Source organism: Brassica napus, chromosome A9 (genome assembly GCF_020379485.1).
Source record: "Brassica napus cultivar Da-Ae chromosome A9, Da-Ae, whole genome shotgun sequence".
In the NCBI taxonomy this organism is placed as follows: Eukaryota; Viridiplantae; Streptophyta; class Magnoliopsida; order Brassicales; family Brassicaceae; genus Brassica; species Brassica napus.
The window spans coordinates 36,082,451-36,101,613 of record NC_063442.1 but is presented as its reverse complement, the minus strand read 5'-3'; the positions used below and the strand labels follow the sequence as shown (position 1 = coordinate 36,101,613).

Sequence of the window (19,163 nt, the reverse complement as noted above, 5' to 3'; positions counted from 1 at the left end):
TAGGGATGATCGTAAACCACAAATGAACATACGAACCCACGAATTTTGAATTAATACATATAAGAAACTAATGAAAGTAAAATGGTGAAAATGAGGGGAACATGGTAAAAAACTATGAGTCTTGGGTTTGGGAAAGAAAATGCAAATGTTAGTGGAACATGCAAGCATTTTTGCAGCCATGGAAGGACATCGATATTAGTGGAATGACACACATCTAATGCTAGATCAACTAAAATTTTTAAAGTATTTATGTTTTATATGTAAAAAAAACAAAGAATTATAGAAAACCAGTAGTAACAATCAGTGAATAAGGAAATAATAGTTGATCAAAAAAAAAAGAATAAGGAAATAATAAATTTTATGAAAGAAGCTATGGAGAGTACGCAAATAAAAGAGATGTCAGGACACAATTGACCAAATTCACGAGGGGAGACTTTCGAGACAGCACGAGGGGCAACCTAAAGAGTCAACACGTCCTCATGTGTCTCCACTCTTCGTGCTTTGTGTTTTGGCTCAAATCAGAATGTGTGGAAGTTAAAATATTTAATGTACAATTCTTAAAGACCATAGATTTGAAATTTCCATGTTTCTCCTATATATGTTTTTTTTTTGAAACACTAATTTCATCAAGAATCTAAACATTTGGGCTACAACAGAAGAAAGAATTGTTTAAAACTCCAGAAATATGAAATATTACAATATAGCTAAAGTGATAAGATAAAATGACAACAAATTTAGAGTAAGATTCAGATGAGTCGAAGTATATAATAGAGGCAGAAAATTATTTGGCTCGTCAAGCTAATAACAGAGTTCAAAGCAGATGATGTTAAGCTAGATGGATTTCCAACCTAAAACCAATTGGTGAGTAAGTAGAGTGATCCATCTATTTTATATATTGATTAGAATCCCTTCCAACTATCGATGTGGGATACTTTGTGTCTAATACGGTTCTTCGAAATGATGACTCTTTGAGCGTTAATCTCGGAATGTTTGGACAAGGATCGATAGGACAAATTTAGACCAAATCGATGTGGATCGGGTTGGAATGCATGGATCGGGCTCTTATACCATGTTAAGGTAGATATGCTTCCAACCTAAAACCAATTGGTGAGTAAGTGGAGTGACCCAGTTATCTTATATATTGCTTAAAATTCCTTCCAGCTATCGATGTGGGATACTTTGTATCTAATAAATGAGATATCTATCAAAATTCACGGCACCGCCAAAAACTTCAGATTTATTCACTATAGATCATGACGTAAGTATCACACCTTAGTGTATCGCACGATTTTCTACAATGTATATGACTTATTATCTCGCGATTTTAGATCAAGAGAGGTAAACTACTCAACCAGGGGCGTGCCTGACATTTGCAAGACTAGAAGCAAAAAGAAATTGGCTCTTATAATTTAGTGTAAAAAAAACTTAAAATAAATAATGAGTATTAGTTGGGTTTCGAAACCCAAGGTGCCTAACATTTAGACTCAAATAATAGTTGCTTCAACCATCTCTGCTAAACATTTGGAAAAATGATCCTAAATTTTTCTTTTAGATTGATCGTTCCTCAGACAAATGCTTGATAGGCATATATCCAGACGTGACTTGTATCCAGACCCAGCCTGTACTCAATGTTGACACAATTAAAAAAAGATTCTAATTTAAGAAATTAATAAAAATAAAAACCATAAGAAAATATAATCAAAATCTCTTTACAGATTGAAGTGATCTCCTCATTCATATGCTAGGTGTGTAATATATTGTTGGTTTAGTTGTTGAGTGACTAAATGCAATCATTTTAACTTTTAACTAGATTTTGACCCGCGCTTAAAAGCGCGGGTTTGTTTTCAAAATTAAATATAGATTTAAATGAATTTCTACATAATATATATAGTGTATAGGTTTGTATACATTTATCCCAAACCGCGAACTAAACTGTAGCAAACTGAAGAAGAAAAACGAAACCTACATTAAACTGACTTTCATAGATAATTGAGCAAATCCTATATCTCTAGAACCAAAAAACTGAAACCAATCGTGAAACATTGAAATGGTACGTAAACAAAACATTTTATTTTTGAAAATGATTTAACTCCTTTTAGTAGGAATACATATGTAGTTTATTGACGAATTAAGATATAAGCATTGTTTTCATATTTGATTCAGACCTGTAATTGGACCAGTAAACTGGTGGCCGTATATAATATGGACTGGCTTATATTCTTCATGTAATATTCTATCATGATTATACTAACTGATATGTTTCCACAAATTTCAGATTTAAAGAAAACCTATTAATTAAAAATCCGATAAAACTGAAAATCATGCCATTAACCCGTGAACCGACACAGGTTGACCCGATAAAAACTTAAAAAATTTTGATGATATTTTTTTAAAAATTGATTATAATTCTCATATATTTTATAATAATACGCAAAACTTATAAAATTATTTGATTTATCATCTACACGTAAGATTTGTGTAGATGAAAATAGGGCTTACCAATTATGAATGACAAAATCTTCAATAATTTTAATGATAATGTGAATTCGCAAGCATATTCTTGTTTAAAAATATTGTAAATTATATGATTAACTCATAGAAGGAGTAAAAATAGGTGAATGATATGGTATATATTGTTATTGAATATTGAGTTACTTATTGTTAGAGATAAATAAGGGAATACTAAAAAAATGTTAATCTAATGAAAAGGTCCAACAACCTTTTATAAGTAGATTTTTTCAGAATGTTTCTCAATATTTCTCTTTTAATAGTATAGATTTGCTATGGTAATAGATTTTGATGACAATGACATACAATCAATCAGGCAAATGTTCAGTTCATTAAAACCAGAAAACAAAATTTTCGATTTGACTCGGACAACAGAACTAAGATTAAGACTTATCATCCAATAGTTTTCAGGACATATAATCCAAAACCGACACACAATAATTTAAGAAAACAAAAGGTGCCAAACATAAATTAGGTAGAAATACAAATAAAGTCGCCTAATGCATTACCGTCAGTAAAACACACATCAAATCAAGATCAAAAAAGTCACTAAAGATGCAGCTCTTTCCTTCCAAACGTTTCCTCCATTGTCGGCAGACGAATCTATCCACTTACAGGAAGACATAAACTAGAGAAAAAAACTAGGCAGTAGGCTCCACTTTAGGATCATTAATCTCAGAGGTCCATTCTCTGCAACAAGTCAAAGCAACCAGTTCCCGTAAGAGCGGGCAAGCCAAGACATATTCTAGCTGAGGGAGTCTCTAGCCTGTCCACTTCTCCATAAGTAGCTGCTTGAACAATAAACTTAGTGGCTGTTTCAAACGTCATTCTGCAGAACGGAGAAGTTGACTCTGCAATTCCTCCCATACGGCTCATTGGACGGTACCCACCAGAGAACGTCATGTAATCCGCGATGAGGTTCAAGTGTCTGATGCTAACTGAGATACCGTACGATTTGAAAACGTGGTTAATTTCCCTGATGATCGTCTCTCTCGCTGCTTCAACTCCAAAAGTGTTGAGCATGTCGTGAATGCTGTTGCTGTACAAGTACCTGACGTCAAGCTTGTCTTGAAACTCCCAGAGACCGGCAAAATCTACTCCTGATGCGTGGAGAGCTGGTGAGGCTTTCTTTTCCTCGTTGGAGATCTCTGCTCTCTCCTTTGGGTTGTCTCCGTAGTATATCACTTGAGGATCACCACAGTTAGCTACCGTGCACCGTTCGATCTTCCCAAGGTTTTGGACGTAAACTTTCTGTGCTGTCTTCTGAGCAACCTGCGTGTAAGAAAATAGTATGAGGGCTTAGCACACATCAGAGTCATAAAGGGTAATAATATCTTCAAGGAAAAGGTACCTGAGCAAGTAATATATGAGGCTCATTTTTATGAAACTTGAAATGGACCTCAAATGTCTTTCCTTTGCCTTCAGCAAAGATGTGTCTGTCTTTTTCACCACTGACAAATCTTTGTCTCTTCTTTTTTTTACTCTCTTGTTGAACACTCTTCACCTCTTTCTTCGCTTCCAAGGTATCTTCCTTATCTTCCTCCGGGGTCTCTTCCTTGCTAACTTCTCCGTCCTCATCTTCATCATCATCCATCTCAGGGTCAACTACTCCACTAACTGAAGATGGTTCGTTCTTCTCATCGTCATCACTTTCCTCATAATCCTGCTCATCTGTTGCTTGCTTCTTCCGTTTCTGTTCATCTGCACCAAGATCATCAGCCTCTGTATCCTCTCCCTCATCATCATCATCGTCATCATCGCCTCCAGCCTTCTTTCCACTATCTGAATCATCATTATCCGTTTCGTTTCCGGATTTTGGACCGTTGTCTTTCTCAATCTTTATGCCCCTGATTCTCAAGAGCATTTTCATGTGAGTCTCTATAGCGTCTTCCAGCTTCCTCAGAAACGTGACCGTCATTGTCTCTTCCCAGTCTTCTTCAGTAATATCTGTGTGCTTTGGATAATGCTCTGGCTTATAGAGATTTATCTTAAGCTTGTGAATACTGCAAACTTCACCCCCATGAACTGCAAATGGTATGACGGACACTTCCATACTCTTGATAATATCTGCTACCGTAATCTTCCTCAACTTATCAGTGATTTGACTTGCATCATCACTGCACAAATGACAAAGTTCAAGCCAAAAAATTCAATTTCATATTACTAAGTGGTCTAAAAATCGGTCTAAAGGTCTCTAGGTGGCAAATCGTATCTAAACGAAACCATTATGTTAACCGATTCTAGACGTTCATCTAATCAAAATAGTTCCCTAACGCATGACTACCGCCTAGCAACTTTTTAAACATATCACTTTCTAAGAGAAGCTACCCATCAAGTGACCATAACTAAAGCAACTTACTTTGTTTTGCCCTTCAGCAATGGGCAGGTCATGATGGGTGTCTTAATGTCTGCAGCAGCAGTCATCAAGATCTCTTGTAAACGTGGAATACCAAGTGTCACATTCATCTCTCCACGTCCAGCAAGATGGAAAGTATTCAACCTGTAAATTGACAGAGCAAAAGAGAATTATAAGCAAATATTCAATGAAGGATTCGAAAGTTTCAAGACCAAAACATAAGGAAATAACTAACGTCATCTGAGTTGATGGCTCTCCTACAGATTGTGCAGCAAGTACACCTACAGGCTCTCCTGGCTGGGCGAGACTTGCAAAGAATTTTGACTTCACTAGCTTCAGAAGATCTTCTTGTCTCACCATTTTAGAAGCAATACGTTCTTTCATAGGCATTGCCTCTACAAACTTCTCAGCTCCCTTCTTAAGCGTAATAGGAAGATCAGTTATGTAACTACTGGATCCAGATAGCATGTCTTCGGTACATCTTTCAAGGAACATATCTTGATTCTGAATAAAGTTAAATAACAACATAAGTTTCCGAGAAGCAGATACAGATAAGGAAAAGGCTAAACCGTTTGAAAAGGAATGCATACTAAGGTCATTTCTTGGAACTTTTCAATGAAGCTAGACCGATGAACATCCACGCCATCTTCACCATATTGGAACTGAATGATGGACCCATCAGCATCCCGTACTGTACAATCATAGTTGACTTTCAGGCTCTCAAGATTTTTCATCAAACATCTCTGTAGATACCCACTACGTGATGTCTTCACAGCAGTATCAACTAACCTGTGGACCAGAATGACTTAAGTGATTACAATGCGGCAGAACAAAGATGGCAAAGACTCTTAACAGAAATATCACAGGGGATGCAGCACAAGAACACTAAAAAAAGTTCAAAGAATATAAGTTTTATACATACTACTTACCCTTCTCGTCCAGCCATACAATGAAAGTAGTATTCTTGGGGGCGGAGACCGCTAAGGAATCTGTCACTAATAAAACCTCCAGCTCTAGGTGACCAATCCCATGGATGGAAGCAAGGTAGTGTCTTCCCCGAAACCATTCGGGGAACTCTTTTTCCTTCTAAATCTTGCTGGCCAAGGTGAGAAGAAATTTGCTGGAAGTTAACCTGCACAACGTCGACAACATGAGAAAGAACTGATGAAAATTACTTGCAGCAATAAAGGCTCCACTGAAAAAGTAAATATAACAAGAGGTTCTGTCTTTTGGTAAACTGCTTCTTTATCTCATTCCAAAAAATATATATATATTGAAGAGCCAACAACAACGAGCATACTGAAGAAAAGACTCACCTTACTACCCTTAGCCCCAGATATTGTCATCAGAGAGATACAATTCGTTCCAGGTGTTTTCAACAACCCATCCGAGAGCAAATCGTTCATCACCCCCTTGCCTGAACACTGGTTGAGCTCACTTACGACGCTCCTGTCCAAAGATGCTAAAGCAAGTTCGCCATCCTCATACAGAACTCGCTCAATTCTGGATTTCATGTCCTGAGGATCTGTAGGAAAGACAGTAATCTGTGATTAGTTTATTTGGTAAACTAAAATTTCCATGCTTCATACTATACAATGTAACAAACGACCATGTCGATCAAGTACATACTCTGCCTAAAAAATACATACCTATCTGAGCATTAACATCAACGCCAAAGGTCTTACGGAGTACTTTTTCACCAACTCCTTCACATTCTCGAAGTTGCTCCGTCCTCTTTTCATCCACATCTTTCAAAATAATAAGATCATCAACTCCACAGGTGAAACCTTGAGTCTGAAAAGATGTTTAAGCAAAAGTTCAGGATACAGAAACTCCGTAACAAATGAAAACAAACTATAAACTTCATGAGAGCAAAAACCTGAAGGAAGACTGTGAAGAGACGACTAAAAACAGAAAGTAGGTTTCCTGCAGCATTTGGACCATAGAGCTCATGCACTGTATGAACCAATCCATAGTCCGCAAACTGAGCCTTGTCAATCACACCGCGGACAAATTCATTTTTTCTGATGAGCAGTTTATCTTCATTAAAATTATTCTTCTTGCTCTTTTTGCTGGATTCTCCACTTTTAGATTTTGCTTCTCTTGTTCTACATTTGAAGAAGTCAACCGGAAGTTTTGTAGATTTCTCTACGCTGAATGGGGGATGACCTTTGGTTATCTCATTTAACACTGCCGTGATGACCTAGAGCCAAACAAGAAAATCACCTTGGTTAGAGAAACCAACAAAACTATAAACAGAACCAATATCAGTGAGTGTTGTGATCACCTGCTTTCCTGTCCAAAGAGGTACTGGTTTCAAAATGGCAGGCGTAACAGTCAACAGCATTGCATTAGAAGCTGATTGTGTTACTTTCTTGCCAGAACGTCCAGAAAAAGAACTGAGTACCATGTCAGTCACGCCGGAACTGAAGAGAAGCTGATTGAATTCTTCTTTGTCCAAAAAGGTGTCCCCTTTGGTAAGTAAAACCGAACTAACAATGTGGTCCTGTAAAGTAAAAATACAAGGTCAATAAATATGACTAAATTTGTGAAACGAATACAAGGGTTTGAAGAAATAGCTTGGATGCAGAACCTGAATTAAAGCTCGAAGTGGATCACCATTAGAAGGCCTGGCATATTGGTTGTTGGCATTGACAATATTGTAAGCCTCAGATCGTGAAATCTCATCTTGTGGAAAATGGACATTCATCTCATCCCCATCGAAATCTGCATTGTATGTACTGGAACCAAAGTAGTTTTAAAATCAGTCCTGAGATACATCAAAAACACATGTGAAAAGATCAAAGAGTGACATGGAAAATTGCATATCCTCGGAGTCTACCTGCAATTTGCATAGTGGAGACGAAGTGTTTTCTCCCCCTTAAGAACACGGACAATGTGAGCCATAATACTAGGTTTATGTAATGTTGGCTGTCATGACAAGAAAAAACACTTGTAAGTAACATAGTCAACTCAGAAGACACTTTCCAACATCGAGCTCAGAAAACTTGAGAAACATTTTTTTGATAAGAAAATCAACAGTATGTGTCCACACCTGACGATTGACAAGGACGACGTCACCATCTTGCATATGCCGATAGACAGTTTTACATTCAAAGTTGACATCACAAGTTTTCCCAAGTTCTGTATTGACTCCTCGTGAGGACAATAGCTTTCTTGCAATTGCTATTCGTGCTTTTTTGGTAGGAGGCAGCTTCATCGTAGATACTTTGTCAGAGTAATGTGTAGCTCCCGGGTGAACGTCAGGACCATTAATGATAGCCTGCCTTAACTTTTCAACATTCCAAGGAGTCACCCTCTGCACCGGAAAAAAAACATACATAAGGTTACAATACATCTCGGACATGCATCTTTGTGGAAAAAGACTATGTTTTAAAATTTGAAAAGTATTACAAGCAAAGATAATAGTAGTCTTCACATATGACTCCTCAGATCAATAAACCAAAATTTCATCCATCTAAGACTCTCGTGCGTATGATTTAAAGTCAAAAGATTAGTCGTCAATAAAGTAACTAGATTATGCGTAGATTACAAGTTTAATTTACTGTTATATGACATCATACCTCAGGATAACTCAATTTCAAAGCAAAGCAAGGAGGAATTCCAATGTCATTGACAGCAATAAAAGGATCTGGAGATATCACAGATCTGCAAGCATGATTCACTCTCTTTCCCATCATCTTTTGCCGAAACAGACCCTCTTTCTTCTCCAGCAGTTGACATATTCCAGTACCCTCTCTCTGGCTTTTAACTGTAACGGATAATATTAGTCAGTCGACAAGTGGGGGCAATCAGTTGCTACAGGTAGCTAGAAAAAGAATAAGGATAGTTTTAGTGATAGATGCACCTAGAGTAAGTCAATGAGCAAGAAGCTAACCTGTGGCAGTCTTGCTATCAAACAAGACATTGACTGTTTCTTGAAGATTCATCCATATGGAAACTATCTTGGATAGACCTAATTTGTTAGTACAGGCATTTCCAAGGGCTATATTGGCTTCCAAGACCTTATTTAGCCCTGCGGTGTGAGCATGTTCCGTAACCTGTAAGAAACAAAAACGTAAATATATAAGTTAATGGGGGAAAGAGACACTGGAAGTGCCTCGCAGAGGCAATGCTATAACATAAACTCCAAAAGTTAGATAGGGAAAAAAGCGCCCAAACAGAAGCATACATAAGGTAGAACTTACGCTGTCACCTCCTTTTGTTGGAGCTCTAAATTTAGTAGGAGGCACAAGAACACTCTTCAAAAAGAACATAGAATAGTCCCTTTTTTCAGATCCACTCTGCCAAAGATCACCAATGAAGGAGCAAAACTCATACTCATTATCCCACAAACCTTCTAAGATTTCCTTGACCTGAAACAAATGTAATAAAACAGCAGAGACATTATAAATGTGGAAATTTTTTTGTAAAGCTAAATTATATTAGAAACAAACCTCAATCGGCAAAAGGTCTCTTTTAGAAGCCTTCTTGAGATCTCCATAGTCTTTAGCTGCTTTCGAAGACTTTCCTTTTTTATTTTTAGCACCATCTTCAACTTCATGTAATCCACTGATACCACTCTCATCACCGTCATCGGAATCTTCCCCATTGTTAGCCGACTTCTTAGCCTTAACCCCTCGCAGTACATTAGCTCCAATATCTATCGCTGACATACCATCCTGTTTGAAAAAGATTGTTATTAATGAGAATATCAAAGAGGAAGAAACAAAATTCAAGAGGACATACCAAGCGAACCCATCCGAAAATAGGCTTCTCTAGTTTAGGAGGCTTTGCTTTGCAAGACTCGCACTTCCTTGACTTCAACCTAAGAAACTGATTGATGACGTCAGTGGCTTCAGCGAACTGAAGAGATGTCCACCTCTGCTTTCCCATGTCGGAGTCTTCACATTCTTCTGGTGATGAATCAGTGGGTTTAAGAGAGAGCTGCTTAGCGGCAATCACATCACCTTTCATTATGAGTTTCAGCTGAGAGACACATCTTGCAACCTTTAAAATGAACCAAAGATATAAAGAAATTTTAGTAAACGTAAACGAGGACCCAACTCTTATCAAACTTGTTACCATATATACATATATGTAAACCTTACCACTTCCTTTTTAACCATAAAGTGATGACAGAAGAAACATGTCCTCTGCAAAAAAATGAAGAGGAGATTGAACAGCAATGGGTGGTAGATAGGACGGACAAGCTCGATACGCCCACAATGTCCTGGACAATCTAAATTGCGCTGATCACACGTTTTACACCTGCATTAATTGGAGAATGTAAAAAAGCTCAGATGAAGCAAACAATATGACGAGAGAGAATCATAGAAGCTATAATCTCCCTAACTAAATTACCATTATAACTAACATGTTCAAGCAAGAGACAAAGGAAATAAAAAAAATCAAATCTTTATATAAAAGTCGTTAAAAAAGGAGAAGTCTTTACTTTGATCTATCATCCTCCATTGGACCCATAAGAGGATCATAGAGACCACCAGGGACAGGTCTCCCAACGTTATCGAGCAGGATGGGTTTTGTAACTCGAAGAACACTGTGCTTTCGGACATCTTCCTCTGTCATGAAGCTAAACCTAACGGACTCAACCACTTGGGAAGCTCCCTGGAGAAACCCAAAACCTCCAAAAGCATTAGCTAAAACCATCAAAGCTAGAAACTTTATGAACCAGCAATCGAAAAACTATTAACAAACCTCTGTGGTGGTTTGAGCCATAGCGAGTGAGTTCTGCAGAAACAGAGAGAATTAGAGTTCAATTTACTTTATCGCCGGTGATAACGCGGCGGCGCGAAGAACCTGCTTCAAGGTTTTATGTTGTTCCCTTCAAATACGGCTTGAAGGGTTTTAGGTTGAAGATGAAAAAATGTGTGTATATAATTTATTAATTATGGTTTATTTATGTAAAACCTTTTTTTATTTTATTTTTGTCTCCGTGTGTGGGCGGCCCAAAATTAAAAACCTTGTTGCCGAAAAAGCCCACTAGTTAACTTTGGCTTAATCATGTAATTAACTTTCAGATAGTGTCTCGTTGGTTAACGTTTTCTTCTAACATTTGTTACATTTAGTTCATAACATACTCTTTGAATAATTTAAAGCAAGGTTCTTAAAATTAGTATACAGGTGGTGTCTAAGACTCTAAGCCCCGGCCTAGGTCCAAAATAATTTTTTTAAAATTTGATTTATACAATTCAAATAAGTTCAAACTTTTCGAAACGGTTTAAATTGATTTAAATGAATCTAAATTAGTTTAAGTGTTAGATTAAATAATAAAGTTAGTACAAAATCACAAATTATATAATTTATTTTCCTTTGTATATCATCATTTTATAATTAAACTCAAAAACTAAAATTTTTATCAATGTAATAATCTGTGAATGTCTCTTAGTTAACTTTTTCTTCTAACATTTGTTAAATCTTGTAATAGCATACACTGTTGAATGAATTTAAGAACGAAAAAAAAAAAGAATATCGAAAATGAAAGTCTTTAAGAACAATCCCAACTTCCAATTCTAATAATATAAAGTTATACACTGCCTATGCACTTAAGAAGAAGAAAAATCACAAGAGAGTAGGCCGAGTAAATAGCAATAGTAGTAGCTAAACAAGATGGAGCTGATAATAATTAAGGGATTTCACTTGGGAGAGTTTTGTTTTTGTTTTTGTTTTTGCTTTTGTTTCTTATAACAAAACTGATACGCTTCTTGACTGTGTTTTGATCTTTTCGATCCTTTCTTTTACTTCTGCTTCTCCACTTCTGTTTGGGAGGATGATCCTGAGTCGTTATGATTGTCTTTTGGCTTGGCTGGAACGACTTTGGCTGGGGTAGAACGCTCAGACTGAGAGGAGCGGATCAGGATCTGCATACAGAGAGTGATGATTCCTAGACCAAGCGCCGAAAACGCAATGCCTTTCCATGAAGAAAAGAGGTTTGACCAGTGTAAGAACTTCATTGCTCCGAGAATCAGTAGACATGACCATGATAGAACCACCTGGATAAAAAGATGAAGGGACTTGTGAGATTTTGAGTATTATAGATGGACCGGAGAGAGTGTTTTGAGAGACTCACTGCAAGAGACTTTATGGGACGGCCAATGTTCTGTTCTTGCTGACCAGGGAAAGTGTCTGCAGCTATGTGTTTGTCTAATAGTGCATCCTGTACCACAGAGCCGAGAATAGAGAGTGAGTCAATATGACTTTTAACTTAGCTTCTCTCTATGTTGAATCTTGTCACTATATCCATAATCTTTACCTTAGCAACAAACTGATCTCTGCACCACTGTGCAATTGCGTCATCTGATTCAGGTAAGTCTTTCATCGAGTGACACTTGATGTGAACATGCACCTGAAACCACCATCAATGGGTTGGAATGGTCAGGGGGAGTTACAAACAGTTTTGAAATGCGATGAGCCCTATGATTTCTAACACATTACAGTAGCAAAGGTAACATTCCACAAGATAAGGGTTGCAGTGAAAATAAAATGGATAGTGCTGTGAATACTATGAAATGTGAGAAGAGTGCAAGTTGTAATTGCTATATGTTGCTTAATGATGATGACCTATTCATATGTTTCACATGCTTACCACAGAAGGTTGTCCTTTGAATAGTCTTAGCATCGTTGGGGGTGGAGATGTTTTTGGAATAGCCACGGTCATATCATAAATGGCTGGGACAAATGAACGCATATTACTAACAGCTGACACAAAACCCTGACAATAAATATAAAAGCCAAGTCAATACCAACCACCAGGTTCATCTGTTGAAAGCGCAAAGTATAAAATAGATCCACGAATAAAGGCTACAAATATCCAGACCACGCTTTGAGATTTGGATGATTCATAGTAGTCATCCTGCTCTTCAAAGGTCACAGTGAGAATAAAAATAGTACAACTTACTTTGGTGCGAGGAATCAACACATTTCGAGGGACAGGCAGCTCAGAGGAGGCTGCGTACTCTTGTGCTGCTTTAAGTTTAGCCTCTGTAAATCGAGTCCCCTCCACAAAAAGTGCTAACCAGAAAGGTCTAGGGAAGTCGTTCAAGCGTTGAAGACCTGACTGTAAAATTTAGATAATACACATATAACTCATGGTCTGGAAATGAAGATTCTAAATGAGCTGCACAAGAAGAATATAAACCCATACCTTTAGAGTGCTTTCATCCTTTGCCCAATTTCTTTCCAGAAACAGATACTCCGAGAACCACATTGACCAGCCTATGACCTGTATGTGTGCAACAGGTCATAGAATGAAAAGGAGAAGTATATGAACCTAGAGCAATGATCTTTTTTCTCAACCCAAATCCAGTTATCAAGTTTCTAACTTATAGCAGTGATTCAGAAATAAAATTGAAGATTGCTACTTTCTTTAAAATCTAGCAAGCACATCAATAAACTAATAGATTTCACATACTGGAAGAAATTTGGAAGACTTCTTCATAACAGCCAATGCGCTTCCCAGGCAACCTGACCTCTGCAAGGAAAGAAGATGTGAAACAATAAAATATAAGATGTAAGCACTAAGCAGATTATGATGCTATATTCTCTCTAATCTCAACAATGGATCATTGAGGACTGTAACCTTCTACCTAAGAGAGTCTATATTCACCAGAAACTAGAAAACAACACATGGTCCCCAGTTATGCATTCAAGCGAAGCCAGTTGTTTAGAAAAAAATGATGAATGAAAATGTGAGATTAAGTTATGTTACCTGAGCCAGAATCCATCCCACAAGCCAATCAATATCACTTCGGTGATTACAAACGACAAGAGCATGTTCTTTGCCTGAAAAAAAAAGTATAGAAACAGACACTGAAGCTATAGAAACTTTCATATACATGACTTTTATATTATGTTTCTCAATAAGCAGGAACTTACCCATTCTATTGAAGGTCTCATTATCCGCAAATACTTGGATCTAGGACAAAAAGGAAAATGAAGTCTCAGAGGACGGTCATGAGCACAGTAACAAGATGAAAAAGATGGTCATAAACATAAGCTGTTCCTTGACTTTATATAAGCTACCTAATACGCAGGCACAGGTCTGCTTCCTAGTCATTTTACTTAAAAGGGAAAAGACAATACCTTTACACCAGCCCACCAGTCAACAATCCAGACAAGCTCAAGCCACAAGGTTTCAGCAACCACCCGGTTGATTTTTCTGTACGTGTTCTTAGACAGAGGTCGAATAAGAACATAACAAATCGCCTGAAAAAACAAACAAACAAAAAGTTGTAAAAACATCAAACGAAGCTCAGAGACAAGTCTCAATTCACACTTAAAACATAAAGAGATCCCTTCTTCAATCCCAAAACCTAGAAAACTCAGACGGATGGAGACAAACATTCTCTAAGTCTAGTTGAAAAATCAACATAAAAGAAGAAACTTTACACTTCAAAAACCACCAAACCTAAACAATAATAACTCTTATGCTCAGTGCCCTAAGAGGAGATCTACAAACACAGGAGAACATCAACGGAATCTTAAAAAGGTTTCGAATTTTAGGAAACCCACCTGAAGGAGATTGACAACGAGACCAGAAATGAAGAAGAGAATGCCCAGAGGCACAATCACAGCTGCTGCCATCGCCATTGAATAAACACACCAAACCAAAGCAGCTAATGTGATGATAACACACCAAAACTCTGTTTCCCAGATTCAAAAGGACAAGTTTTTTTGGGTTGCAGATAGATTTTAAAAGAGGAAAAATTAAATAACCCCAACCAGAAACAAATCGCAAAATTAACTTTTTGCGATTTTAATGTTTCCCGATACAGTTAGAATTTTGGGAGCGATTTTATTTTTGTTTTTATTTTTCTATCAGTGTTATAAGGAGGAGATAGATGATCACGAGGACACGGAGTGGGCGTTTCTCTCTTTTATTTCATTCTAGCCCCTATATTTTGTACATTATTTAAAATGTCCCCTTTCTCTTTTTTTCTATAATTCAATTAGGTCAACCAACTTTCTTTCATCTATATTTGACTTCTGACGTAATATTAGCTACAATTCTTTTTTGTTCAAATATTAGCTACAATTTATCTCTAGTCTTTACATCTTCAGATCACTTCTCCACCCAAACTCTTAACCATGGTTTTAATAAGTTTTACAGTCCGTTTATATTATGGAGGAGTTAGTTTCCTCTGTTTCCTTTTGCATGAGTAAAAACAAAATGTTGTGTGTGTGTTTTTAATTTATTTAAGCAAAGATTACATTCGGGTAGTTTAAATAAAGATGTATCAAAAGCAAGATATTGTTCCAATCGAATTTAGACCATACGTGTTACGACCATTAACATGTAGCAAGATACTTGTTCGCAACAATTCTCCAAGCATGTTATACTTTTCAGACAAACTTTGCCAACATTATTAAACTATTATCACGACGAAGTCCCATGTGAAACCCGCCCACAGTATATTTACATGTTCATCTTTGTAACACACTTAACGCCCCAGATTGATATCCATGGTATGTAAGAGTAGTAAGACTGTAAGAGACAAACTAACTATGCTTCTTTATGTTTTTGCCATGCATAGTCTAAAGGTGGGCTGTATACTATCGTGGATGTTAAGTCTTCCACTTTCTTCCATATCGATCTTGTCAATTTTCTACTTCGCTTCTTTGTGGATTTTCATATATTTGATTGCTTCCATTCACGTGATTGACATGGTCCAGATTGTTTAGTGCGGTGTAAAGTGTTAGAATCTTTCGTGTAATGAGACTTAATACGTTTTTATTATTTAAAGTTCTTTTAAGCAAAGTTCAAATATTTTTAATGATTAAAGAGTTTCAAGGTATAAAAGAATATCGTTGAGGTGGTTGATCTATCAAACCTAATTTTCTTTTTATATATAAACAAATCAAAAATCAAAACAAAGTAAAGAATAAGAAAATTTGATCTTAATTAATGTTATTTATTTCTAGATACAACTTTCTTATGTAAGATCATTTGTCTTATAAGTGATTTTTTTTTGCCAATGTGGAATGTATTGTTGCACCTAAAATGTTAAGGCGCCAGGAAAGATTGTTACTTCTGTGATATACATCCCACTTTTCGAAAATAAATTTCAAACTATTTGACGAATAGTAATTTATACATTTGTTATATATGATATATCTAAAGCGAGCATAGATTGTATAGTTGTTAGTCTTTGGTCGAACAAGCTAGGATGTGTCAAACTATCAACAACGATCTCATCATTCATAGTTGGACATCCTGACTTTTTATTATAACATAGATAATCAAATCAATTATCTTAAACCTTTTTACATATCACGAATGTTACAAATTCATTTATGACATATAAGAGGTTAGGGTCGGTGCGCTGCTCATGGCGGTGAGCCTAGGTCCGCGGGACAGGTTATCACACGGGTTGTCACAGAATTGAGTTAGTCACAAACTGACATTCCTGTCCTTGGTTCATAAAGTTTGTTATGTTAAACGAGCATGCGCGTGATATGTTTTTGGTGGGATTACGTATAAAGTATTTTGGCAGAAAACTATAACGTATATGGCGTGATGCAACATTCACTGAGTTCTTGCTCTTTTTGGATCGGGTATCGTATCGTTGTTTAAGTTCTCAAAAATCCATTATCATGGTTTATGTTTTTGTTCTTCACTTAAATTAATACTAGGTAATTACCCGCGCCTTGCGCGGGATGTGATGATTAGTTTTGTTATTTTAAATAAAAACACATTAAATATGTTTAATTTGGATATTGGTTCGGTTTTAAATGATTTTTTGGTTTATTCTGTTAGAATGTTTGATTTTTTAGTTTTTCGGTAAAAACCAAAAATTATTATTATTTATTTATTTTTATGTTATAAATTTTAGATAATCGTCATGTCGAACCAATGGTTTTATATTATAGTTTGTAAACGGATAATAGTTCAAGAAAAAGAAAAAAAATTATTAAGACTAATCATTTCACTACAATTTGGTCGGTAGTGAAAGAAACAATAAGAGAAAAATATTTCAACTTCCAAAAAAAAAAAATAGATACTTCAGTTGTGGTAAATACTTATAAAGTGCGGTGCACATGTATGTGTATGTAAAAGTATATAAAAATAAATGACAAATATATAAATATATTGTTAATTAATATTAAATGACATTTTTGTTCTAAATAATACATGAAAGATAAAATTAAAATTAATTAAAAATTAAAAAGGCCTTGACATTAGTGAATTTTTTTCATATAAAAAATCAATTGTATCCGTAAATAGAGCTGGGCACATGTCGAATATCCGAGTATTTGGAGGCATTCATGTCTATTTAATCTTTAGCCACTTGGATAGTCGGTGACTATGATATCCGAAATGATTTAGAATTTTAAAGAATATTTGATTTGATCCTTAAATAAAAATTTTAAAATAATTGAAAAGTTTAATAATAATGTTTTATTACAAAAATAAAATATTATTTACCTTTTAAATTTTAATACCTAATAAAATAAATTTAACTCATAAAAATATTGTAAAACTTATATAAATTATAATATATATAACATGTATATATATATAATTATGTACATATATGTGTATATATATGTATATAACAGATCGAATTTGATAATCACTCCTAAAAATATTGGTATTTGTGATTTGTTTTTTTTAATTGTATTTTAGTAATTGATGTGCTTCGTAGAGTTACGGATATCCATATTTTTTGGTTCAATTCAAAACGGATAACGAATTGAATCAAAATTTATAAATATTTTGCCCAACTTTATCGGTAAACAATAAAAATAATATATATATATAGTTTAGCTTTTGGTTCGTTATTTGTTTTGATTCGGACCGAAAAATCTAAAGTTTTATTGGAACCATGCATATGAGTTTTATATTAAAAAAATATAAAATATATAGTGTGAATACATTTATGAATATAGTGTGAACGCGTTAGCATATTTATTATCAAATCATTGTGAGGCTGCCACGTATCTATTATAGTGTAAATGCATTTATTACAATGCTTCTCCTTTAATATATAAGGGATATGTTCTGTTTGAAATTGCAACATTAAATGGCTCAGATACAAATTATTTTTCTTTAGGCCCAGCTTCGCTTAGGGCCTTGGGAATCAGTTATGAATTTATCTTTTTGTGGATTTTTCCTTTTTCCAAGCTGGGTTGGTTTTTTTAGCTGAATTGCTGGATTCATGTTCTGCTTATCCAACACTTTTAATTGTCTCATGTCTGATTACAATGTGATTGTGACATGTCTGATGACAATGTGTAAACAGAAGACAGAATATTATATTACTTGTCTGATAACGATGTGTAAACGGAATACAGAAACTAATAATGATGAATAACTAAAAGAAAGAAAACAAAATACAGAATATTATTTTCTTCAATACTTATGAAAAATTTGACAGTCATTACTCATTACTTTTAAAAAATCTTGTAAACTATATGCAGGGCCAGGGCTAACTCAATACTATTAAAAAACTTTGGGCAAAAATATTTTTAAACTCTATAATTGTTAGTTTCTGGATTATTACTTTTAAAACTATTTTTAAATAAAGTAATTAGTTTTATTTTATTAACTTTTTAATTAAAATATTTTATGTTATCATATCTTTGAAATATTATATTTTTTGTTGTCGTCTATCTATCTAAGGTAGATCAAGTGGAAAATAGACAAGTCGATTCTCCGAGGAACATTTCCATCTGTCCGGGTCTGATCTATATAAAAGAAAGTATAGCATCTGGTCCTTGCATCTCTTGCTAACGTGTTTGCCCGATCATTCAGACTCCAAAGAATATAACACAGATTCACACTATGGAAGGTTTACTTTGAACAATATAACTTCGTACAGTTCGAAACGGACTATTCCTATTGGATAATATTAAGATTTTGAAATATTATCTAAATTTTAAACTTAATATGTATGTCAATAAAAATAAAAATCTTAAATTATTAAAATTTAGAAAAGTTTTGGGAGACCGTCTTTCGTACTTAACCGACACTAAAAATATATATTTATATTCGAAATTGATTGCATTACAGCTCCTACGAATGGACAATGACGTTCTCCTATTGGTGCTGGTATTTCAACAACCCAGCATTCAAATAAACAAGATGTGAGATTCAACTAAAATAAAATAAAAAAAAATAAGAATATTCAAAGGAAAAAAAAAACTTTAAATTTTGCGGAGTCTTCGCTGAGATCATAACCAATGATAAAGCGATACGTTAATTAGTTAGCTAACTCACGTGAGTCTTAGTTGTCAATTAGTATTATTACAGACAAGATGCTCTAAAAAGCAAAACACT

The 19,163-nt window shown here is 35.2% G+C and overlaps 2 protein-coding genes across 2 annotated transcripts; both read right to left on the bottom strand.

Annotated features, from left to right (window-relative positions):
* Nucleotides 1–2,866: 2,866 nt before the first annotated feature.
* On the bottom strand, nt 2,867–10,770 carry LOC106368196 (DNA-directed RNA polymerase I subunit 1). Its single transcript, XM_013808105.3, has 21 exons — nt 10,583–10,770; nt 10,320–10,492; nt 9,976–10,135; nt 9,614–9,874; nt 9,322–9,546; nt 9,073–9,240; nt 8,763–8,925; nt 8,449–8,636; nt 7,920–8,183; nt 7,707–7,795; nt 7,458–7,605; nt 7,152–7,370; nt 6,744–7,067; nt 6,514–6,658; nt 6,181–6,389; nt 5,794–5,996; nt 5,455–5,653; nt 5,100–5,368; nt 4,868–5,008; nt 3,860–4,625; nt 2,867–3,780 (listed from the first exon to the last, which is right to left on the bottom strand). Exons 1-21 carry the CDS (start codon nt 10,601–10,603, stop codon nt 3,184–3,186), a joined length of 4,932 nt encoding a protein of 1,643 aa, XP_013663559.2. The 5' UTR covers nt 10,604–10,770; the 3' UTR covers nt 2,867–3,183.
* Nucleotides 10,771–11,363: 593 nt separating this feature from the next.
* On the bottom strand, nt 11,364–14,638 carry LOC106368197 (1-acyl-sn-glycerol-3-phosphate acyltransferase 2-like). Its single transcript, NM_001316166.1, is given in 11 exon segments — nt 11,364–11,877; nt 11,955–12,041; nt 12,138–12,230; nt 12,471–12,596; nt 12,783–12,941; nt 13,029–13,106; nt 13,296–13,355; nt 13,593–13,666; nt 13,760–13,799; nt 13,967–14,089; nt 14,396–14,638. Coding segments are annotated over 11 exon segments (1,173 nt in total). The 5' UTR covers nt 14,474–14,638; the 3' UTR covers nt 11,364–11,622.
* Nucleotides 14,639–19,163: the final 4,525 nt, after the last annotated feature.